Source organism: Hippoglossus hippoglossus, chromosome 24, assembly GCF_009819705.1.
Source record: "Hippoglossus hippoglossus isolate fHipHip1 chromosome 24, fHipHip1.pri, whole genome shotgun sequence".
Classification (NCBI taxonomy): Eukaryota; Metazoa; Chordata; class Actinopteri; order Pleuronectiformes; family Pleuronectidae; genus Hippoglossus; species Hippoglossus hippoglossus.
This window is the reverse complement of record NC_047174.1, coordinates 4,482,124-4,507,247: the sequence shown is the minus strand read 5'-3', so window position 1 is coordinate 4,507,247 and position 25,124 is coordinate 4,482,124. Positions and strand designations below refer to the sequence as shown.

The 25,124-nt window shown below is 44.6% G+C and overlaps 1 protein-coding gene across 2 annotated transcripts in view; it reads right to left on the bottom strand.

Moving 5' to 3' along the window:
• Nucleotides 1-19,939, bottom strand: part of rgs6 (regulator of G protein signaling 6) — a 58,254-nt gene extending 38,315 nt beyond the window's left edge. The window contains exons 1-2 of one of the 2 annotated variants that reach the window (XM_034580977.1): nucleotides 19,840-19,939; nucleotides 15,848-16,216 (exon numbers count right to left, since the gene is read on the bottom strand). In XM_034580977.1, coding sequence (XP_034436868.1) covers nucleotides 15,848-16,096 — 249 coding nt within the window. In that variant the 5' untranslated portion in view covers nucleotides 16,097-16,216; nucleotides 19,840-19,939. The remainder of the gene's footprint in view (nucleotides 1-15,847; nucleotides 16,217-19,839) is intronic. The other variant, XM_034580976.1, reaches the window with a different exon arrangement.
• Between the last annotated feature and the right edge of the window lie 5,185 nt (nucleotides 19,940-25,124).

Genomic DNA, 25,124 nt, shown 5'->3' with positions numbered 1-25,124 from the left:
ATATTAAAACTGAAATAGTCGGAAAATCGGCCATTTCATTTTGAATAAAATCAGGTTGAGAATCACTGTGCTGCAGAATCCCTCCCTCTGCTCTTTAGGGCGATCACGATCATCGAATCTAAAGCCCGTCTCTGACAAACTGCATCTATCCGTGACTTGAATCCAGCTTTTCTCTGAGGAAGGAGTGCGACATGGGAGGTGGCTTTGAAATCAGCCTTTTAAAAAAACGAGGCGGGCTGGTGGGCGAGGGCCTGTGCGTTTCCCAAATGGCGTCAGTAACAATGGAGCAGACCTTCTCATTAGGATGTCTATACAATCTGTCTCCGGCAGCTACCCGAGGGGCAGGATGGGACGGCGCGGCTCTGGCGGGCAAAGGGGAATTGACAGTCTCATTACCGCGAAACGTTGGGGCTGTGCTTAAGAGGAAATGACAGGTCTATTTGCCACCGGCACCTCAGGTAAAGGCCTTGAACACACAGTTACACTCCTGTATAGACAACTATACAGTACGTGCCTTCGCCCACACACACAGGAGGCGATGCTAGGTGCAGCCATCTAATGGGATTACTAGAACACTGGAAAGGCTGGATGGATTCACCCTTTATTCACCAATCATTCCCTCCGAGCTAATTCCCCCTCAGGAATCCCTGTGACAGTCTTCATATGAATCCTGTCGTGCGGCTTCATGCAGGGTTTCGACGAGCAGCGTGCGGCGATACCTGGAATTCCTTAAACGAGGCAACGTTTCCAGGAAAAGATGCAGGATGAATTTGTCACCGGGGGCGAGATGATGAGCCAAGAGGTAACGAGACCTCCTCTGGAGAACGAGGCTGCAGGAGCCGAGCATAAAGCCGCCTATAGGTTGTTTGTTGTTGTTATTAACTGTGTTGTGACAGCAGGTTCTTGGGAAATGTTGATTAGGAGCAAAGTGATGTTTTGTCCCTGGAGTTCCACTTAAGCAAACAAACCAAAGACTGATTGACAGTATCCATGCATCCAGGTTTGAATGCTGTCCCCTTTAAATCAAAATGAAAAACATGGTGTTACATTATTCAAAAAGAAAACTGCAGCCTGCTGATTAGTCTCATCCTACAGTGACGTCATCAGGGTTACACTGAACTCCCAGTTCAGTGGAAGCACTGAACTGGGAGTTAACGCTTCCTGCAGCAGTGCACGATTTACAGAAACCATCATATTTGCACAACAAAGGAAAATGTTGTCCCCTAAGCCCCGAACAGCAGCTCTTTCTAACCTGCAGACCCCCTCCTCTGTAGATCAACGTGATTTCCATGCAAGAGGTTCAACTCTAAAGGCCTCGTAACCATTAATGATTCATTATTTAACAGTACGTTGTTGCTTTGTTTTGGTGCCAGCACAAGACAACTTTAATACACCCAACAAAGCAGAAACACACACACACACAGACACACACTGAAAAAGGCCGACTACTAATGGGCAACGAAACTTCTCTCTGTCACATGAAGATCTGCAGCGTCCAGGCTCCACCGTCGTGTGTCTGAAAGTCGCCGTTAACGAGAGTCTTCAACACGAGGAACCTGAATTTGACAAATGCAGCATCAATCACCCAAGTATGAAATATAGTAATTTTCTCTTCTCCTGATGTCCGCAGCCATTAACCCGCAGCCACACTTCAATTTCACTCTCATCTCTCCAGAACGCCCCCGATCTACTTTTAGACCGGTTCACTTTGGCTCCAAGTTGTTCACCACTAATTGAATTTGTTTGCATTGGTTTGCAAATATTAACGAGCCACTCCAAATACAAAACACTGCAAACGCAGCTACATTTTGATTTGATATTGTATTTATTTTGTATTTCAATGATGAGACTACAGGGTCACGAGTGTGTGTGTGTGTGTGTGTGTGTCGCTCAGCCCTCTTTCGGTCGCTGCCTGCTCCTCCTCCTCCCGAATATCGCTCGTCCCTGATGGATATTGATCACACGCTCTCACCGAGCCTTGTCCGTCAGTCTAACCATCTGAATCCCTGAAGCACCTCAACCCTATGAAATATTCACAGCGACTGACAAATGGATCAGTGCCTCTCTCTGTGAGCGAAGAGCTGAAAAACGCTGACGAGAGGAGATTTGGATTTTTGGAATCTGCCTCTGAAGTATCTCCTCATGGTCCTGGATGTACAATTAAGAAGAATAAATGTGTTTGATGATGTTGTTCACTGTAAATAACGATAACATTAACAATAAACGCCGCCTCCTCCTTGTTAACAGATGGGACATGGACTAAAGTTAAAAGTGAAAGTGCATATATATAATTTGTTCTCAAAGTTTCTTATGATGGTTTTAGAAATCTTCGCCTTGAAACAGTGAGTTCCACAAACAACGGAAAACAAGAGCAATTTGTCTCCTGCGGCGGCAACAACGCCAAGATAAGGAGGATGTTTCTGGGCCGAAGCGGCGAATTAGCAGATTCACTACAAAGCAAACAGCAGTTTGCCCGAAGGCTCACGGGGAAGGAAAATAAAGAAAGGATTACACAGGAGGTGAATTAAGGAAATCGTCTCCTCCTCGCTGTGTGTGTATATGATTTGTCGGGGACGGAGTGACTGAGCGATGGAGGAAGCGGATTGAAATGGAAAAAGAGAGTGATACATAAAGAGAGAGCGGGTTCATATAATTGAAGGAGTGTCGTGCCCTAATAGATCAGCCTGATGGGCTGATAGAGCAGGAAACTTTTTTCACTGATGGATGGCTGGATGTCTACATCTTAATGGGCTCTATTGATAGAGGAGGCGGAGAAGCAGGGATCTATAAAATCGATACTTATCTGGATTGTGTAAACACCTCGTCCATCTTCTCTTTTTGGGATTAGGGGGGAGATGCCATGAGAGGAAAAATAGCTCCTGTTCATCTGTCCTGGCAGATTCATCTTGATCCCAGTTGTTTATTCATCACTCTCTTCACTTGGGTATGTTGCTGCTGAAATACTCTCCCAGACTCATCTTCACTTGTCTTACTCCGGCTCCATCGTACGACATCGCTGATATGACAACGTCTACTTTCAGATTGCTATTTGGCCGACAACGTCAAATAGTTACACACTTCTCCTTCCTTCCTTCCTTCTCTTCCATCCTAAACACTATGCAGGTTTCCAATCGCACCGTGACACAAATTAATTGTTTCCAGAAGATCAGCAAATGAAAATGAATACAACCACCACCGTTATGCACAAATTAGCCGGTTGGTTATTGAGATAAACAGCTGGTGGCACAGAATCGGATTCGATTAAAGTAGAAGAGAAGAGGGTCCAATGAGATTATATAATTAAACGAGAGGTGGGGGGAGACGATGTAGGAAAAGAAATGGAAGTGTCGCTCCACACAGATCTGATGTTTGTTGTGATTAATACGCTGCATCGGTTTTAATTGCATTTTGCTTCCATCGATACACAAACTTGTTAAAGTAAAAACTCATTGCACAACATTAAATTAACCAACCAGTTGTCGTGTCACTGCACCAGTTAGAAGCTTCGGCAAGAAACTATACAAATGTAAAAGCTTTTATGAAGTCGACACAGTGATGGACGTGCATTGACTGTTTGATGGAGACAAACAATCGTAAACTTTCAGGCTGTATATTTGCTCTGAATCCAGTTTTGTCAACGGGGACTGAATCGGCCACTTTGGATAAATACAAGAAATCAATCATGAAGTAACCTTTATTGACAAGTGACTAAAACCTTTCTTTGCACCGATGAAGACGATTTTAAATCACATTTTATTGCTCCTCCGATAAATTCAAGATAAGACCTTGATCACATTTGAGTCACGTCTGAATCTTTCCCCCGCGTTTTCAAGCAGTGTTTTCTAATAATGCTGAGATATTGCATTTCTATTCTGAAGGCCATTTTCTGTGTGGTCGCATTGCTGAACCAATAATAATAATAATGCTAATCATCATCATCATTACAGAATTACATGTAATTGGTTGGCACACACGTGGACCATTGTTATCACAAATGGACTGAGAGACAGCTCATCTAATAAAGTGTCTCACACAAGGAAATACATTAGGTTTTAATGTGTTTTTAATGAGCATATTGTTCGGTGTGAGAAGTAGAGACGGGAGGAGGGGGATTCAAAAAGCCTCCGATGCTTAAAGCGAGATTCCCACTGACTTTCTTTTCTATTCGTCTCTAAAGGAAGCTGCTCCTCTGAGTGGATCTCAACCCTTCAGGTGCGACACACACTTCCACCTGAGCTCAGTTCAGCTGAGAGGGACAGAGTCAAATGAAAACCATTAAAACATTTTATAACCTTCTGCCACTGAGAGAGAGAGAGAGAGAGAGAGAGAGAGAGAGAGAGAGAGAGAGAGAGAGAGAGAGAGAGAGCAAGGGGCTGGCGTCGGTCTCTGCCAATGTGTTCATCCACCGACGGAGCACATGGAGAGAGGAGCGTGGCAGCAGCTGCTACTGTGTGTGTCTGTGCGTGTGTGTGTCTGTGTGTGTGTGTAAAAGCTGGAGGGCACAACACAGCGTTCAGTTACCAAATCAAGTCAATATTTGCTTTCAATTAAAAACTTTAATGTCAGACAGTTAGAGTCTACACCCGTGTTCTCTTTAGATAACAACACATCCAGCATCTCTGACGTGTGGCCAGAGGCAGTTAACACAACAGTCTGTGAAATGTGGATATAAAAGGTCTAGTGGCATGATGGCATCGAACAGTGAAGTTGCAGATTGCAACCCAGTTAAAAAAACCCTCACCTTCACCCTTCTTCTCAGCGGGTGTAGAGGAGTCATGGTGGCCTGCAGCTAAAGTTAAAAAAAGTCCCTCTCTGGAGTTTGGTAGTGTTTGGTTCGTGTGCGTTCTGGGCTACTGCAGAAACATGGCAGATAGAGCCCATTCTAAGGAAATGAAAAATCTTAAAGGGAGAGTTCGAGTCTAAGCCAACAAGTTTCCTCGTCCACTTGGAGTAAAACTGTTTTAAACTTTGAGCTCCTGCTCCAGGAGAAAGAAATGTTTGGTTTACATTCCAAAAGTCATGGTGACCTCAGCGACTCGAGCGTGCATCGGTCAGATCGGCTCGGTCAAAGTTATTTACTTCTATTTTCCAGCCTGTTTTCTCCACATGCATCTGAACTGAATGGGATATTAAAGTCTGATCACACATCAGCTGACAGGCAGCGGACCACACTCATCACTCTGTTCTGGGCTTTGTCTTTGTAAACAGGCTTTTCTACTCACATTCACTTTGTGCTGGTGTTTATCTGCTGCTGTTGTTGGTTCTGAGTCTGTACAACAGAATCAACGTGCTTTGATTCTGCAGCTTTTCCACGCACCGGGGGGGGGCCTTCATTTCTAAACTGATTCCCAGTGGGGGGATTACTTACGATTCTCCCTGCTTGTTATTTTAAGAGGATATTCTGCTTCGCCACAGCAGGGAGCATCTGTAAGAGCAGAATCAAGCCTTTCCCATTAGACGGGGATGTTCACGGCAGAATTTCACAATAAGGTGAAGGGTTCATTCACAGGTCCGTCCCCTCTGACCCCTCATTCACCGGTTTCAAGCTGATCCAGCAATAACTCATTCACACAAGGTGGGTGTTGAGCACCGGTATCGTGATTGGTTAAACTGGAAATGAGGCTGAGCAGTTGTTTCAACCCCAATAACTCCACACGCACCGAGCTGGGGAGGTTCCCCTGCCTCGGCTCCCAGTGGAGCTGAGACCCAGACTGGCCTACTTCTCACCTCGCTGAATTAATAGAGTCTCAACACGGAGGCCAAACTGAGCAATGAGGGGAAGATGGAGAGGTGGAACGATGGAGAGGGGGAAGATGGAGAGGGGGAACGAGGGAGAGGAGGAACGATGGAGAGGGGGAACAATGGAGAGGGGGAAAGAGGGAGAGGGGGAACGATGGAGAGGAGGAACAATGGAGAGGGGGATCGATGGAGAGGGGGAAGATGGAGAGGTGGAACGAGGGAGAGGGGGAAGATGGAGAGGGGGAACGAGGGAGAGGGGGAAGATGGAGAGGGGGAAACGATGGAGAGGGGGAAGATGGAGAGGGGGAAAGAGGGAGAGGGGGAACGAGGGAGTGGTAACAAGTAGGGAAAGACAAATATGAGGTGAACATGGAGAAGAAAGCAAATCGTCTTGTAGAAATTACATTTACACATCTAATGTATAACCAAATTTAATTTATGACTCATTTGTACTGAAGGAAATAAATTATCTGCAAAAAGCTCAATTCCATTATGTTTAATTTATCTAACATAAAATATCTGCTGCTGGCCACTAAACAATGGTTAATATTTAGATTTATACTATTTTATTCCTTTGACGTATCTTTATCACACGATGTCTTCATCAACACAATAAATGATGTGCTATTCTGTTAATGTGGGAAAAGACACATTTGGATTTGGACGATAAAGATGTGTTGCACAGCATAATATTGTATTGTAAGTGTATTGCCATCCAGACACCGGTTACATATTATAAAATATTGGCTATTTGGCAAAGCAAATCAATAATAATATACAAACAAACACTTCCTGTACACAATCTTCTGTTTCCTGGCACAAGGTGAATGTGGCCACTCGCTCTGTTTACCTTGTTCATCACACAACTCCCCCGAGAGCCGCACAACAAACACATTTTCATCTGCGCTGGAAACACATGCAGCACATTTTCCCGCTCAATCCATCGTGGTGGTTCACGGTGTAAAACACGATGTACACACACACAGAGCAGGGATCTTTTACATTTGCCTGTTTGTCTCCACATTCGTATGTTTTATGACGGTGATATAGATCCACATTCTGTTGATTTATGAACGTAATTAAATGCTGCATATGGCCCCTGAGAGCGAATAGGTAAAATTACTAAATGGAGACCAACACTGCAGGAATCTGATCTGCTCCTCCTCGATCGATATCGCTCTCTGGTGATTGTTATTCGTGTCACCTTAAGCTTTAATGCACGAGCATTAAATCCCTTCCCGGTGTCATATCGATAAAAAACAACCCACTGAGATAAACCGAGGGAAGAGTCTGCAGCTGCACGAGCGCTGGGACAACACAGGGACAGACATAAAGAGCAAAGGAAGATGGGAACTCATCGAGGTTAAAACAGGGGAGGAGGAAAGGCGTGCAGCTAAAGATTGATTGGGGCCGGCAGAATAAGAGACAGAGCAGAATGAGAAGAGACGCTAATGGAAAAACGATGTGTGGTCCTACTTCCGTATCATCCATCAGTTAGGTGTGGGTTGTCTTTTCCCTTTTCCTTTCTTTGTGTGTGCATGTGTGTGTGCATGTGTGTGCGTGTGCAGTTCTCTAATGGACCCGCGGCTACATGGGGAGCGTGCCTGACAAAAGTTCACATTCATTAATCATAACCTGCCACTTGACGCTGCAACCCCTCCTGCTACCTCCTGGTTCCTGGCGTCTCCGAGCTCCCTCAGACGCTCTCGTCAAAGCCCCGGAGCTCGTCGGCTTCGCCCAACACGCGACGCTGAAGCGATTCCACGCAGCTTCAGCACAGAGCCTCGGGCTCTACGGGGGATTAGTGCAGCTGGTGTGGGAAAAACTCCCAGATATTTGAGACAATTTTCACAAAATCTATTTAAAAGAAATGACTCAACATTTTGAAAAATGTATATTTTCTTATCAGATGAGACGATTTAACCGCTCTCATGGAGACATATGCTCATATTCAGGTTGATCTTTTTAATTTGGGTAATTACTGGAAAAGGTTTACATGCTCTAATATAACTTTCCTCAAACTGTCCATTGCTGCAGCTCCTCCTTTCAGCCTCCGTCTCAAACGCTTGGTTTTGGATTCTGAATTCAAAACTACTAAAATAAGTTTATCTCTTCTCCAAATGTTCGTATTAATGCTTCCAACTGGACGTTAGGATGATTCACTGATGTTCAAATCATGTTGCGCCTTCCTTGTGTATTTGGGAACAACACGTCTGTGGTCAGGACCGTCCCATCGCAGCTGGAGGATGATAAGAGAATCGGCTCTGAATGGACGGCGCTGCCTCATTATTTTTGTTTTGGCTGCTACGGACGAAACAAAACAGGCGTCAGGGCACCGGGTCGAGGCCGCTCTCCCCCGCATCACCACAATAATGGCTGCAGGTGTGTTTATTCACCGATGAGCTCCACCTTCTATCCAAATATCGACCTTTCTGGATGTATTCACTTCCCCTTTTGTGCAACTCTGCTGTTTCTGTCTCACACACACACACACACACACACACACCTCTTCACTTCACATTTGTCTGAGTGTGTGTGTGTGTGTCACCGCTCAAATGTTCTTTGTGTGGTCGTTTGATGTGCAGCCCTTTGTCAATTCTGCCAAAATATTGACAAGCGAGATGGAGGTTGTGCCATTACAGCCCCAGAAAATGTCCGGCGTCGTTGTTTCCCCTCACAAAACAATATGTTAATCCCCATTACAGCATGAATATCTGTGAGATTAATTAGGGATTCAATTATTTACTCGCGGGACAAGACCACGTTGTGAACAACAAAGACTCACGGTGCTAACAAAGCCCAGACAAACAACAAAACTGCTCGCTTATCGAGATTTGTTGCACACACTCATTATTTGCAGTGAGTCACCACGTGCATCGTAATTAGCTTTCACTTACAACGGACACACACACACACACACACACACACACACACACACACACACACACACACACACACACACATGATTGTTGTTTGATGTTATTTGTCCTGGCTGAATCCTAATTTTGTTTTCGGGATGATAATAAAAATAATAATAACAATAAAATGAAGCCTGTGTAAAAATAACATCAATAAAAGTTGCGCTGACGTTTCCCTGTGAAGTGGGAATGTGAATAATATTCTTTGATTCCACTTCTAGTTGCTCAAACACATTTTTTGTTACTGTCACATTGGGGAAAACACTGTGTCAACAACCTTGACACACCAGTGGGAAACATTAATTCTGCAGGATATTGGTTCTTGTGACTGATATATTATTAATGATGTTATTAGATTGTTGATACTGATCATTGTATCATTGTACTACTGTAGCTGGAGGAGGATTAGAGGGAGAACAAAGGTCTATGGAACCTACGTCCTGTTTTATATAAAGTCTGTAGCTCTGATTGGGTCGTGAGATGATTGATGAACGAGAAGGAAGAAAAAACACTTAAATTTGCATTAATCTCGAAAACTCTCTAAACCTGGCTCTCTTTGTGAAATGACACATATTGGATGATATTGGAAAACTGCTCTTCTTCACGCCCGGGGCTGTTACTGACTTATTTGCAAAACACTGGGACTCCAGTGCTCCAGTAAACGCAGGTTCCAACAGCGATTTCCAGGCACCTGGATACAGTGTATAAATATTAATCAACTTGTTGTGTGTAGTATCACTCTGTCAATCTAAAATACAGCCAAGAGAATTCACTCATGTGCTGCCAGACCCACACACACACACAATGTATACACACACACACACACGCGCCTACAGATTGGCTGCAGCCACTTTACATTCACATGAACCGGCGTGTTGACAGAAGCGAGGCCAAGTGGGTTCCCTCTGACACCTGCTGTCCGACACAACCAGAGCATGACAAATACACTGATGCCCCAACAGACTCACAAGGGCGACCGGCTCTCCGCCGTCAGATTGGAGTAAACAAGAGAGAGCTTCAGATCCGACTCACTCAAGTGCATCTGGCCGTAAAGTTGTTCGTGTTTCTTCGCCGGCTCTGGTGCTTTGACGTTTGGATGTGAAGCGACACGCGGCAGCGGCAGCAGCAGCAGTGGTGGCAGCAGCAGCGGCAGCGGCAGCGGCAGCTTGTTCTTGGAAACTCAAAGCACTGAAGTTGAAGATGGTTTAATTTGTTTTGGTTCCAAACTCTTCAAACACGGGATCAACTCCAAATCGCTGTTTGGCCTGATTTAGCAAAGCATTTAAAATAAAAAGCTCCATTCAGCGCCTTAGATCTGGTCTGGTCACACATGCCGATGCTTCAAATCTTCATTTCTTTGTGCCAGTGACTCGTTGAAAGTCAGAAACGCCACATTGAACCAGTGCAGCTGGGAGTTTACTCTGAGGAGGATTAGTTTGGATTAGAACTGAGTGATACAGGAACTCAGTGGGGATTCAGGATGTCATTATTTCTGCAGGCCCAGGGAATACTTCCCCTCCTGGGGAAGGACGGCTGCTGTTTTCTCTCTGCCGGCACCAGAGTCTGGTGAGCTACCAAGAATTTACCAGTGGTGGTTCATTAGAAAACAAATGTGATCTAAACTAAATTTAACAGGTTCCTCCCGGACCCACACTTCATCCTCCTACTGTGTTTTTGTATAATCTTCATTACATTCATAAAACATATCCTCAAATTTGGTCCATGTCCCATCTGCTAACATGGAGGAGGGAGGGTTTATGACCTCAATACTGCAGGGGGGACACCAGGGGATGGTCCAGATGATTTGGCTTCACTTTTGGGGACCTGTCATGTCGTCCATCTTTAGATACAGTCTATGTACGGAGGACACATATTCACATTTTCCTCCACCACCACACTCACGATGACAGATGCTGGAGTTTCTCACCAGCAAGTGAACGCAACAGAGGACAACATGGATTTCAAAAAACTTAATGAAGCCTTAAAAGTGAACCTAAAAAGTGTAACTCTGGGATTCAGTGCAAAAAAAAAAAGGGGGAAAAGATGTGATGAGAGTGATCATCCTGTCGTCTTAAGATCTGCATTTTAAACTCCCCTAATGAGCAGCTCAGCAGCACCTTGATTTGATTAGCCTGCTGCTCTCGACCTGCTCTGTTGTGATGAGCTCTCCCCACAAACCTGCAGGCGGCTGCACCGTGATTATGTGCTTTTAATACAAGCAGCACACACACACACACACACACGCACACACACATGAATGCACACACGTGAAACACATGTCTCATACCCTCATGCAAAAGCTCGAGTGAGTGCAGTGTAGCTCATCAACACAATATTCCCTCCTCGATGTGGACATGCGACACCTCGTTAGAACAGGTAGAAACTCGGCTGAACTTCCATGACAACAGAATGCCCATTTGGAGACGACGCCCAAACACATGTCGACTCACAACCTCTTTAACTTTGCTCTTCTTCACTTTATTAGAAAAGGGTTTGTCACAGGAGATGTTCTGATGTTGTTGCTGCAGTTTTCGGGGGTTATTCGCTTTATTCTCACAAGTGCCTCCTTTATGTAGATGCCAAGATTATTCATATAGACCCTGAAGTTACAGAGATATAATCTCTTGATTGTGGGGGAGGCAAAAAGAGAACAACAGAAACAACCTACTATATAAATCCTTATTATTTCTGTATTATGTCTATTTCTGCATTTGCTCTATTCTGCTGCTCCACGTCATCACAGCCCAAAGTACCAACACAACACGCACAACATTTGTGACCATGAAGGCACATGGAAAATAAATCTCCCCTTCTCTGCAGGAGACAATAAAGGAAACTACGAGGTTGAAGAATCTGTTCAGCGGTTTCCTGCTTTAAACCGACTGAAGCTGCTGCTGCTACGTGATCAAAGTAACAATCTAGATCTGCAGAATCTGCTCGGATACCGGTGCCATTAGAGTCGAGGAGAAAAGCTGCGTGCGAGCTATGATTCATGTTCTCGCCGGCCAATGAATATCGCTGCCACGTGGAAATTGCCTGATAAGTATGCGATGGGATACAGGGACCATAAGCATGACTGGAATTTGATGGTTTGTGAACCGGGGGCTCGGAGGCTTCGAGGCATAAAATAATGAATCACCTTGTGCAGTCGGCGGTTCATGTTAACAATAAACAATACAATAGTTATTTAATCCCTTCTTAAGTGTAACGGTGAATCACACAGTTGTTGTTTTTTATTGCAGCATTAAACCACTTCAGCCATGACACTGTCCTGCTCTTCATATAAGAGTTTAATGTATGAAAATGATTGATTGGACTCACTGGTGCTTCAATTAAAAACACAACAGAAGAAGGAGACGCTGGGAATTTCTGTGCAAAATCAATTTGCATGTGAAACTCTTCTTACCCCCGGAGACTTGAAAGACCGAGGGACGAGGCGGCTCACACGGAAAAAAGAGCAAACGCCCGAGATATTGTGTATTGAAGGATTTTTCTTTCCTCAAGACGAACTTTGAAGTGTTGTGGACATTTGTTCGGGGGCATTTTTCCACATGAAAACAAGAAAAAACAGCTCAAGCAGGCACTTCGCCTCAGCTGCTGCAAGGAGCGCGTCCAACTAAACAAGTAGAAAAAGTTCTTACTCCGGCTCCGGCTCTTCAAAGACGACTGTGCAGGGAGGAAAGTCACAGACGCTGCAGTTTAAAATGTGTTTGCATCAGACCTGGTGCAGCATTGATATGTTAATGTTTCTGTTAATATCTTCTAAAAAACCCTCATTTACAAATCTGTGTGAATCATTTTGAGTCGAGATTTAAAATTATTTCAACATCTTTCTGGATGCTCTACCGATGCAAGAGAAATATGCATTTTAAAAGAAATGTGACGAGCTTGAATTAATGCAATTTATTGATCAAGCCCATTCCTTTTAGTGGACAGGGTGAATATAGGCCCTTAGATGAGGAGGTAATGGATAAATGATTGACAGGAGATCAATATATTTCCCCTCAGAGCCTCACGTCCAATGAGAAAACACTATTTGACCATATATATCACTATATACGTGATTTCTGACGTATCAAGGTTTGAAAACCAAATAATAATCAGGTTAGATCTTGCAGACAAAACGTTGTTGACTATTTCTCAAACCTTATCATTGGTCATTGTCGGCCCATGTGAATCCTGATGCTGATCTTTCAAAACAAAAGGTCCAATACTGTTATATTGGCGCATATGTATTTTAGAAGATGTCATTATCAAACTTGTATTACAAAGAAATGTAACTGAGGCCTGATTTTTTGCAGCTTAACCGTACATTTTATTATAAATGCAACCAAATATATAGAACACCCACACTACCAAGTCCAATTCATAAATTTGTACAAACGTTTGTGGATTGTTTGGCAGTGGCAGCTCTATTTGTTGTGGAGATATTAGGACATGTAGGACATGTAGGACACAGGACAGGTTTCTGCACGAGGGCAGCATCCGACCAACTGCCCGACTGTGGCGGCTCAACGTCCCAGCTCGGTCTCAGGGCGCGTCCCAGCGGCTCAGAGGAATATGGGAGCAGGTATCTGTATAAACAGCCTGTTAAGTAAACAGGTCTGCAGTTCAACAGCTGCTCCTGTCAGAGCGCACACCACAGAGAATAGAGGTGGAATATTCTGGACTGTACAAACACACAATCCAACAGCAGCGCACACAAATACTCTGCATCGCATTTCTATATCACACACACACACTGTGTTTTTTTGTTTTAAGGAGACACTCTGACATCTCCGGCCCCTTTTTCTAACATCAACCATGACAACAACCTGTCTAAGTCCAAACCTGGTGCTAATCTTCAGCTTAACCCCAAGTTGTAACTGTGTGCGTGTGCGTGTGCGTGTGTGCATTGGATTACAATGACAAATACAATCTATTGGAGAAGGAGAAGAACAGTCAGTCTGACACACACAGATGTGCAGTGTACGTTGTGCTGCAGCTGTGCAGATGTTGCTCATTTATGCTCATTTTAGAAACACATACAGACGGAGTGTCTTCACTCTGCATTCAGAGAACAGAACACACAACAACTGGGATAAGATGCAATAAGAACACATTGCAATAGAATAGAACACATATAAATACATGGACACAAAATGAATAGAAGAGGAAGAGGAGAGGGAGGAGGGAGAGAGGGGAGGGAGGAAGACATTAAGTCATACACCATCTTTTCAGCAGATGAATGTCTCCCTGCAGGCGAGAGGCATCACTTCTCTTCCTGATTTCTCCTCAGGCACTGACCCAGTATCAGCTCCTCCTGTTCCACATTTATTTAAAAAAATAAATAATAATAAACCAAAAAACTGAACCTGGGCTAAAAGTTCCATCAGCCACCTTCAACGCACTGCCGGGCAATTTCAGGTGCAATTTGGGGAACAGTGACTTGTCCAGAGATACTTCAGAAAGCAGACTGAAGGAGCCGGGGATTGAACCGCCGGCCTTTAGGGAGTGGACGACCTGCTCAGTCACAGCCAGCCACAAATCGTGCTACGCCTTCTTACCGGGACTTCTTCAGAGCACAAAAATGGAATATTTTAAACTTCAAAATAGTTTTTCCTCCAAAGTTTTGCACGAGGGAAGGAAGGTCATTGGAAAGTCGCAGTTCCAGCTGTCAATCAAGACGTTGAGACCAGTTTTTACGGCATCAAATAATCAAACTTTACAGGAATAAATGTACAGATTTAAGGTTTCGTAACTTATGCTGCAGCCATCCACTAGATGGCGACCAAGATGATTTGGCTTCACTTCTGTAGAGCTGTCATGTCGCCCATCTTTACAGTCTATACGCTCAACACACACGCTTCAAGTCAAATAGCTCAACAACAAATAGTTAGCATTATATCGATTTCGTTTTAGCTGGAAGAGCAACTCCCACCAGGTGGCGCTACCGTGTGTTGCATTTCCTCGCCAGCGAACTTAACTTTGACAACAATTGCAAATGAATCAGTCATGTCCACTGTGGTTAAATATAGTGTTTCCAGTCAGCTCCAGTTTTTCAATCCTTACAAAATTAAACCAGATTCTATCTGTCCACGCCGTCCGTCCGACAAAACATTTCCGTAACCATTTCATTAACCTTCCGTCTCGGTCGTTTGATCTTACTTTCGCCTCCTCTTGCCTGCAAACTGTGTTTCTACCTGGATGACAAACAGGTAAACGTGTGGACTCGCTTCCTGCTGAGAAGCAATACTGTCACACAGACCTGGCGCCCCCCCCACATACTGAGAAGAGGAACATCAGCCCCGGCGCCTCCCCGCTGCTTCCCCACTCGCAGAGCATCACGGCAGCGAGCGAGCCCCGTCACTCCCTCACTGCTCGACGCTGGTGATGAAACACTGCAGGGGGGGGGGGGGGGGACGTCTTTATTCACACACCCTGCTTTCATTCCCAAGGACAGATCATTCAAGAGGAAGGAAGAACAGATTCCTTTTGTGTTTTTCTATCTGCTTCAGGTGAAGAGTCGGTGTCGACCACAACACCACAGAGGGCTGATGGGAGGAGGTGGGATGTTCAAAGTGTAGCCTGCTCCTGCGAGATTTTACCAACACTTCAAGTTTTTATTGTTATGTCATTAAAGTGGTTAGAAATTCAAGTTTCCTGAAGGTCTTTCGTTTCTTCCTGGTTGTTAATGAGCCAGATGTTTCGTCCACCTGAGACCAGATGTGGCTCAAACAGCATCATGTGAAACCACTGCTCGTCTTTATTCCTCTCAATATCAAAACCCACTCACTTCATAAAACTCGTCACAGCCAGAGTCTCATGAGTGTCTCTGACTAAGAGCTTTTGTTTTGAATGTTTTTCATGTTTTTATAATTCAAAAGCTGAAATCTCTTATTGACCAAATAATTCAGACCTTTAATTCACAATTACAGCTTTAAAAAATCTGCAAAAATGCCAATGAATATCTTATTTTATTGTTTTTTTGGTTATGAATTGTTGAGTTAACATTGATGAAGGGGTCTGAAAACGTTCAGGTTTTACAGCGACTCAAGGATTCACAGCTTCTCCATGACCCCAAAACTTCTATCCTAATGTTTGCTTCTGTAAAAACAGTGACGGGGAAACACTTTCCCTCAAACTGAGCTCAGAGCAGCAACACAGACTTTGCCAGTCGACCACTAGAAGAGATTTGAAAGCAGTCGTACCTTTCTGTAGACGATCATGTTGGGGGACTTGTCCTCTGGGTCCACGATGCTCATGGACCTCATGGACAGCAGAGGTCGGGCCGGGGGCATCTGGACGCTCTCCTTCGCCTCCTCAGACCCTTCGCTGGGCTCCGTCGTCTCCACAGGACTCGGCTGCTCCTTCTCCTGCTGCTGCTCCTCCTGCTGCTGCTCCTCCTCCTCCTCCTCCTCCTCCTTCACCTCCTGCTGCTGCTGAGGTGCCTCAGCCATCTCCCTCCTTCAGTCTTCACCTCCTGTCACGTTATCCTCTCTCCTTTATCTGTGTCAGACTCTATCTTCCTCCTCCTCCTTCGCGTCCTCCTGCTCTCTCTCCTCAGCGTCTGGGACCTGCTGCAGGGAGAGAGGGAGATGAATGAGACGACTCACCGCGGAGTCTTCCAGCTTCCTCTCTGCTCGTCGTCTGTCAGCCGGCGCAGGACGGATGAAATAAAGGCATCGTGAATTATCCTACTTCTCTGTGTTATCTCTGCTCCGCAATTCGTCTTCGCTGCGGAGTCACATGAGACCGAAGTTGCAGGAGAATATAAATTTAGCTTTTGCTCTTTTTCTTTATTCCTGCAGCAGCTTCATCCATCACGGATTTAAAGGAGGTTGTGTTTCCTGTCAAACAACAATGAGACGATTCTCCATCTCATTCAGAGTGATGTCGTAGCCAAGAGAGAATAACAAGGTGCTTTTTAATGTGCGTGAGATGCAATTTAAAAGATGGAGTTCTTCCAGATTTCACACCTACTCAGACAAACAGTCGTGTAATGTTAATCCTTCCAAATATCTCAGGAGAGGAGGCTGATTTTAAATGAGATAAACACAAGTGTCTCGTTTGCTTCTCAACACTGAATCTTCCTTAAAGTTTAAAGACTTTAATCTCAGTTCATGTTTTGTTTCTTCTTCAAAGTGTGAATTGTATAATGTTATTTGACAGTTTTTCCTCTTTCCACACATTTGAACTGTTATTAGAAAACAATGTAACTGATATTAACACGTGAAAATAAGCAGAAGTTAAGAACTAAAAGTCGCTTTTAAATATTATAAATATGAAGTAAAGGAAAATGCAGAAATTGAAGTAAGTGGACACACACACAGACACTTTGTTTCCAGTAACTCAAGGCTGTGAGCTCTCCTCTGTTTGTCTGACAGCTGTCAACATGTTGACGTCTGAGGACAGACGAGCGGAGACGAGGTGAGAGAAGAACGAGAGAAGAGGAAATGAGGAAAACACACTTGTGCATGAATGTGAAACCAAGAGTGAACCAAATCAGTTCGGATTGGAAACACACTGAATTGAAAATCTGAAGAAAAACAGTTTTTCTTAAGTTGACTGAGTGAAAATGGAGTTTCTCAAGTCTTTGATTAGAAACAAAGAATCGTAGAAAATGTCGATTTTAGAAAACAAAACAAAAAATCAGGAAACAAAACAAGGAAGACAATACAACAGTCAACTGCAAAGTCAAATACTCTAAACCCTGCAGTGTGTGTGTGTGTGTGTGTGTGTGTGTGTGTGTGTGTGTGTGTGTGTGTGTGTGTGTGTGTGTGTGTGTGTGTGTGTGTGTGTGTGTGTGGCTCCAGCATTTAGCTCCATGTCTTCAGATCGATACTCTCATCAGCAGCCAGATGCTCGTGTGCAGCTGAAGCCTCAGAGAGCAGTGAACATGTGAAGCAGTGAACATGTGAAGCAGTGAACATGTGAAGCAGTGAACATGTGAAGCAGCGAACATGTGAAGCAGCGAACATGTGAAGCAGCGAACATGTGAAGCAGCGAACATGTGAAGCAGCGAACATGTGAAGCAGTGAACATGCAGCAGCACGTGTTCAGAAGAATCTAGATTTAATGCATCAACGCCTCTCAACCCGCCGTCTTCATTACAGGTGCGACACCCGTTTAACGTTTATCTCAGACCTGCAGCTGTCAGCGAATGGAAACGCCTGATTTGTTGCCCAGGAAGTGGCACAATCCTGTTGCTCAATTTCAGGAAACACGATGAAGCCGCGGCGGCCTGACCTCCATCACCGGCTCTGACTCTGGATTTTTGCATATAAATGAAATGTTCGCTCGTCTGATCAGCCTGGATTACGCAGTGATTTAGTGATTCACGGGGCGTCTCACGCTCGCCGTTTCATATTCCGCCGTCGTGTTAATTGCTTCAAAGGAGCTCAGCTGTCAGGAGTGGTCACCTCAAGAGAACACAACATCTATCTGTTGAGAAATAGATGAATGTGAGGATGGAGATGGAATAAAGCTTTCACATGTTTACTGTTGTTGGTCGAGGACAAGGCGACGAGAAGGAAATGATTCTCTGAGAGAATGAGACCTGCAAACAGTCCGGAGAATTAAAATGTAAAGAAAGACAAACGATCAGTAGCTAATTTCTAAAACAGCGTCCGGCAGCCGAATTCCATCAAACCGTTCCAACGTCCAGATCGGGAGGAAGCTGCTTCCCCCAAAAAATTGGACATTTACACATTATATATGTTCTGCTTGAAGATACGAGTCAGTATCAGCTGTCAATCATGAGGTTTGGCCTCGTTTTTATAGCATCAAATTACTAATTAAAACCAAACTTACTGAAAACTTGACCACCAGTGGGATAAGAACTACCTGAAACGAAACCGTCTTTGGAAACATTATTATAACTTTATTCCAGGTATTATTGCAGCATGTGGATGAATTCTATTACTCTCAGATGTTATAATACGTCCGACATCTTATTCCAAATCCACGAGCTGCTATATTTGCTGCTGGACTCCTCCAGGAAGGTTTTTCCAGATTGCTGGAAGCTGCAGAGATTTTCCCTCGTTCAGCCATGAGAGCTTTACTGAGGTCGACCACTGGCGCTCGGTGATAAGACCTCGACTCACATGTTGGAGATCATCCTGAAGGTGGTGGGCGAGGTTCAGGTCAGAGGTCGACGCAGCTCAGTAAAGTTCCTCTAACAGTAAAACTTTATGGATCTGGTTTTGAGTCACAAAGTAAAAGTGAGAGTTTAACTGTCGGAGAGAAGATGGGAGAGTTGTGGCTTTGAGATTAAATTGAACTGGCAAAAACTATAGTAACTATAAAACTATAATTCTGGGAAATGTGTTGAATATTTTCTGGACTTTGCCTTAATGAAGAATGAAGCAGGAGATTTTCCAGGTGAGACGTGTTCATGACAACAGGTAAATGTCCAGATCCTTCAGGTGAGGGGAGGAGTCTGAGTAGATCAGACAAGACGTTTAAATTACGCTGTGGAAATCACGTGTCTTTGTTTACAGCAAATCGACACCGGCATCGGCCCTCATCACCCTCATGACGTCAAAAGTGCAAGAGGCTCCATAGGCAACATTAAAGAACAACCAGGTCACGTGGGTTTTATCCAATAACCCTTAAACCCTTAAAAACAGCCACAACAACTTATAGAACATCTGGATGTGATGGTCTCTGTCAGGATGATGTTTGCAGAGTTTGGGTTTGATGGATGTTGGAGTTACACATCTGTATGAGTCACACACACATCTCTCTCTCTCTCTCTCTCTCTCTCTCTCTCTCTCTCTCTCTCTCTCTCTCTCTCTCCAACAGATGTCGGTGGTCTCTCCATCCTCACAGGATGCTCCACTCCCCAAACGCGCAAAACGAGCAAGACACACACACACACGCGCTCACACACCCTAGTCTACACTGTGTCCTCCGAGTGTCACTGAACTAACCATGTTGACAGGTGGGATCACACACACACACACACACACACACACACACACACACACACACACACACACACACAAAGTCCAACACTTTCACGTGAACACCGGAGCGCGCGGACTCTCTCCATCATAGAGCACGTTTACGCGCAGCGCGCAACAGAAATCCTTCACATCATCATCATCATCTTCTTCTCTTCTCTCTTCATGTATTCATTCATTCAATCAGCCGCCTCATCCCTTCTTCCTTCTCTCCGCCCTCCATCCCTTCTTCTTACCTCGGAGCCGTCTTCTCTCTCCCTCTCTCCTGGAGCCACGAAGCCAAAGAAGAAGCTTCAGCGGCTCAACCGGAGATCTGCTGCACACTGAGAGAGAGAGAGAGAGGGGGGGGGGGGGGGGGGGGGGGGGGGGGAGGGGGGGGGGGGAGAGGGAGAGAGAGAGAGAGGGGAGAGGGAGAGAGAGAGAGGGAGAGAGAGGGGGGGGGGGGGGGGGGGGGGGGGGGGGGGGGGGGGGGAAAGGGGGGAGGGGGGAGAGGGAGAGGAGAGAGAGAGAGGGAGAGGAGAGAGTGAGGGGGGGGGAGACAGAGAGAGAGGGGGGGGGTGGAGAGAGAGGGGGGGGAGCGAGAGAGAGAGAGAGAGAGGAGAGAGAGAGAGAGAGAGAGAGAGAGAGAGAGAGAGAGAGAGGGGGGAGAGAGAGGGAGAGAGAGAGAGAGAGAGAGAGAGAGAGAGGGAGAGAGAGAGTGAGGGGGGAGACAGAGAGAGAGGGGGGGGGGTGGAGAGAGAGGGAGAGAGAGAGAGAGACAGAGAGGGGGGGGAGAGACAGAGAGAGAGAGAGAGAGAGAGAGAGAGAGGGGGGAGAGAGAGGGAGAGAGAGAGAGGGAGAGAGACTGTGGGATCAGAAGCAGCTGCTGCTCTCCTCCTCCTCCTCCTCCTCCTCCTCTTCCTCCTCCTCCTCCTCCTCCTCCTCTTCCTCCTCCTCCTCCTCCTCTATAACACACAGTTATTCCTGCTCTCCTGAATCTGAATCTGTTTATTCTGGGACCTGAGGACGAGGTGAAGCTGCTGTTTGTTCATATTGTTCCTAAACAGAACAAAGTCCCAGACAAGAAACAACACAACTCAGTCAACGAGCCACAGTGTTAAGATGTAGTTTATAAGTTATGGATATAAGATATAAGTTTAAATATAATAATTACAATAAAGACAAAGACAGAAATAATCTAAACCCTGTGTGATACGAGTCATCGGCTCAGATTTTGTGTAATTACTTGATTTCCTGTCAAACTGGATGAACTCACTCCAGATGTTCACTCACATCAGCCCAATAAACGAACTCCAAGCTCTAGACATTTTACTGAACTTTTTATTTTCACGTCTTCCTCGTACAACATCTCCCAAAGTCCAACGACTGGTGGCGTTTAATTACTTAACACACCAGTGGCTCCACATGGAAATGGAAGGTAACTGCGTGGACGCCTGAGGAAGGATTAGAGATTCAACTGTGAGTGGAGGCAGTTTAAATTTGTGTTTTTACATTTAGAGTGAATCTAACTTATGGAGTTTGACGAGTGTTGTTTTCATAGAAGTTAAAGCAGGAAGACAATTTACTGTCATTTTCACCATCACTCTTTTTATTATCCAGTAATTCCACTGGGGGTTGTAGTAGTAGTAGTCATGTCACAAAAGTAAATGAAGACGTGACTGTTAAAATAAACTACTGAATATGAAATAAGAGAAGAAAATATATAAAGAAACGATAAAAAAAAAACAGCTTCTTAACATCAAATAATTATCTCTCAAACTTTGACCTGTATCAATAAGTTTCTATCTTCTTTTATTAACTTTGTGTCTGATTTATCTCTACCATAACCTCTTTAATGTATTCTTGCATTTCTCTTTGTTTTGTATCTACTGCACATTACTTTGTATTTTATATTATAAATATGTATAAATAAAGTCGCGATTTTAGTTATTTCCGGATAAAATAAGTTGTTTTCTCGAGATACTGAGTTTATTTTTCAATTGGTTCAAGAGAAAGCAACATGGGCTCGAACCCAGAACCTTGCTGCTTTGAGGTGACATCACTGATCACTGTGCCACCATGCCGGCATTTATGATAATGTTCTGTAAACTCAAACTCCCCTCAACTACTTCCTGTCCCTTTCTTCTTCCAACCTTCCTCTTCCTCAGTCAGAGTGATCAGCCTCAGTGTCTCGTCTCACACAGACACACACAGCTCTAACCCCAGGGAGGAGGAGGAGGAGGAGGAGGAGGAAGAGGACGAGGAGGAGGAGGAGGAGGAGGCCCTGCAGATAAACTCTTAACTGATTTGTGGTCGAGCTCTGAGGCTCATCAAAGCTTCTGATGCAACGATGGAGTCAGGGAGGAAACTGGCTACTGAGTGAAGTCAGGAACTTTGTGTGTTTGTGTGTGTGTGTGTGTGTGTGTGTGTACAGCTATCCAGGCAGCACCTTCTACTAACCAGTGTCAACTCAAAATATTTGCCTGGCCTGATCCAATAGAATACAAGCGGGAGAGAGCGAGTGAAGTGGCAGCGAGCCTCAAACGAGCAGTGTGTGTTTCTGCTTCCTCACTTTTCATCTGCTGCTCAGTTTGCAAATGGGAAAAAAATGGACGTCAATAATCCCCCCCCAATCAATACGAGCACTTACCAGCTAACTGTCGTCAAAAACAACTTTGATACTAATGGAGCACTCTCTGGCCCGACACACACACACACACACACACACACACACACACACACACACACACACACACACACACACACACACACACACACACACACACACACACACACACACACACACACACACACACACACACACACACACACACACACACACACACACCAGCATGTCTCCTCATACATGGAAAACTGTACCTCCGCTCTGGACCAACTGAATTATTGAGCATCAGTAAATAGGAGAGGAAGATCCCACTGGGGGAGTGTGTGTGTGTGTGTGTGTGTGTGTGTGTGTCTTAATTATTTGCGACTCTTCAGCTAACATGTATTTACACACACTTATCTCTCTATAGTTGTGAGGACACTCACAGCCCCTTTCCCCAAAACCAAGTCTTAAAGGGATAGTTCACCCCAAAAATGAAAATTCACTCATCTACTCAGCACTAAAAAATGCACGAGTGCAAATAAAACATGTATGAAAGCTTCACGTGTGACTGATGTTCACAACTCATTTAAATGTTTGCATTTTAAAAGCAGAATGTTGCATAATCGGGACGACACGGTGGTGCAGTGGTTTGAATCCCAGTTTGGCCGGAGCGTCTCTGTGTGCATGTTCTCCCTGCATATATGTATGTGTGTGTGTGTGTGTGTGTGTGTGTGTGTGTGTGTGTGTGTGGGGGGGGGCTGTGTTTACACCTTGTTATGTCACCACCTAGTGTCCAAAAGACAATTTGAATCTGCCAATTGATAAGAGGATGAAATGAAGAACAAGGGTTAAAGCTGCTTTAGAGGTGATTGAAGAGGAGGAAGAAATGATGCAGATCTGCAGGTTAAAACTACAAAGATCCTGCTTTCAGGACTTAACTAAAAGTACAAGTAAAAGTACCAGATTAACTTTTTTACTTGAGCAAAAGTAAGTAAGTTCTTGCTTTTAAATCGACTTATAGCTCTTCTATCATTATTGCCTCGGCCTCTTCTGAATCCATTTAAATCCCTTGTTAAAACACACTTGTATTGGAGAGCCTTTCCGGATTTTACCTGAATTTTAATTCTACTTCATTTATAAAAAATAATTAAAAAAATTGGATGTCTTTTAGAGTTCTTTTAAATGAATATTGTCTTTTAATATTTGTGATTCATTAATTATTGCTGTACTTGTGATTTTATGGCCGGTCTGTTATATTTTGCCGCCCTTGTGAAGTACTTTGTAACTTAGATTTTGAAAAGTAAAGTGAGTAAAGTACAAATACATGGAAAACTGCAGTTAAATACAGTAACTGCATAAACCTACATGTAAATGTTTAAGGAAAACACACTTTTCTCAGTTGAACTTGACACTCAGCATCTTCTTCAGTGAAACCCTCCAGGAAACTGTGCAGCCAAACTCCAACACGTTGAGTCTCGTAGTATCTGAACAACAGATTCTTTTTCAGCTCCACATTTTATTCTCCTGCAAACGAAGACGACGACACAGACTCTCCCTGATCAGACTCCAGTTTGTGTCTTGCACGCTCCTTTCTAGCGAAATCCTTGAGAGCAGTCCCAGGTGATGCAGCCCACACATTTTCCACCTGTGCCAGAGATGACTAATCTGTAGCCTCCTCCGCATTGCACCTCCTCTCCTCTGTACTGACGCTGCGGTCGCTGCTGCGTCGGCCTCAAGCCGCCCCCGGACCTCGCTGCAGGTGGACACACGGAAACAAACACAGGTCAGTCCACAGCAGCTGAGGTGACGGAGCAGAGTCTGAGCACAGCTCTCTCTCTCTCTGTTTGTTCTGTGCAGATTAGTGTTCATTCTTATATCAGATACACTGAACTTGTTAACAATTTAGTTTGGTCTGCGTTAGTCAATATGTGCAGATTAAGGATTAATACAGTCGTACAATCACAAAGCCTTAAGACAAGAGGACTTCTATTATCAATGGGAAGAGACAGTAACTATGGCAACTTAAAATAAAGACAACCTGGACTTTGACTGATTCTTTTGAGTCGTGACTTTGAGTTAAATTCCTGGTGAATAAGTCAACGCTCAGTAAAAGTTGTAAAAGCTGCTAGTTCCAGTTCAGGGGCTGTGTCCTCCGGAGGACGCCGCGAAGGCCGGACCGAATTGAGACGCTGTAGTCCACAGAGTCTTTCCCTGATCAGGGTCCATTCTTTTCCGTCGCCTAGCAACAGAGCTACAGTTGAAAGCGACGAGAAAGTTTTGACCCCACATTGTTTTTTAACATTTTCAAGGTCACCTGAGGTCAAATTGAAGTATGACTCTTGAGGAACTGACATCACGTTGCTTGCAGGATAAAAAGGCTTCATCTACGAAGCGCAATGAATCTTGGGAAAGGGTCGGGCCGGGCTAGGAACCGTCTGCTGGAGTCTTCGTTTCTCGGGGATGAAAGGACGCATTTGAAGGAGCCTTTGAAATGAAACAGTCGAGTCGCTGAGACACAATCAGTCTTCAAACGCAGCCTCTGAAGGATTCAGCTGCAAAGTGAGCTTGAGATCAAAACAATAAAAATATAAATGCTTTACAACGAAGAAACAAACAAGTCGATAGCAACGCAGATCGGTACAGCATTTATTTATTTCAGAAACTTACTGTGATCACTGCAAATGTCTTTTTCAAACATGTTACAAAGACAATGGATCCGGGATGTAAACAGTATTGGGTTTTTTTAACTCTTGAAATTGCGTTGTGCTTTATCTCCGGTCCGAGCTGAACACATGACTTTTAAAGTTTGTTCTTCCAACAGGAGGAAACCAAACGAGTCATGACACAGCAGCGACTGAGCTCTGTGCAAACCTCCCCCCCCCCCCCCGTTGACCTCGCAAGGCGACTGAAAAACCTGCAACCCTCCGGTACAAA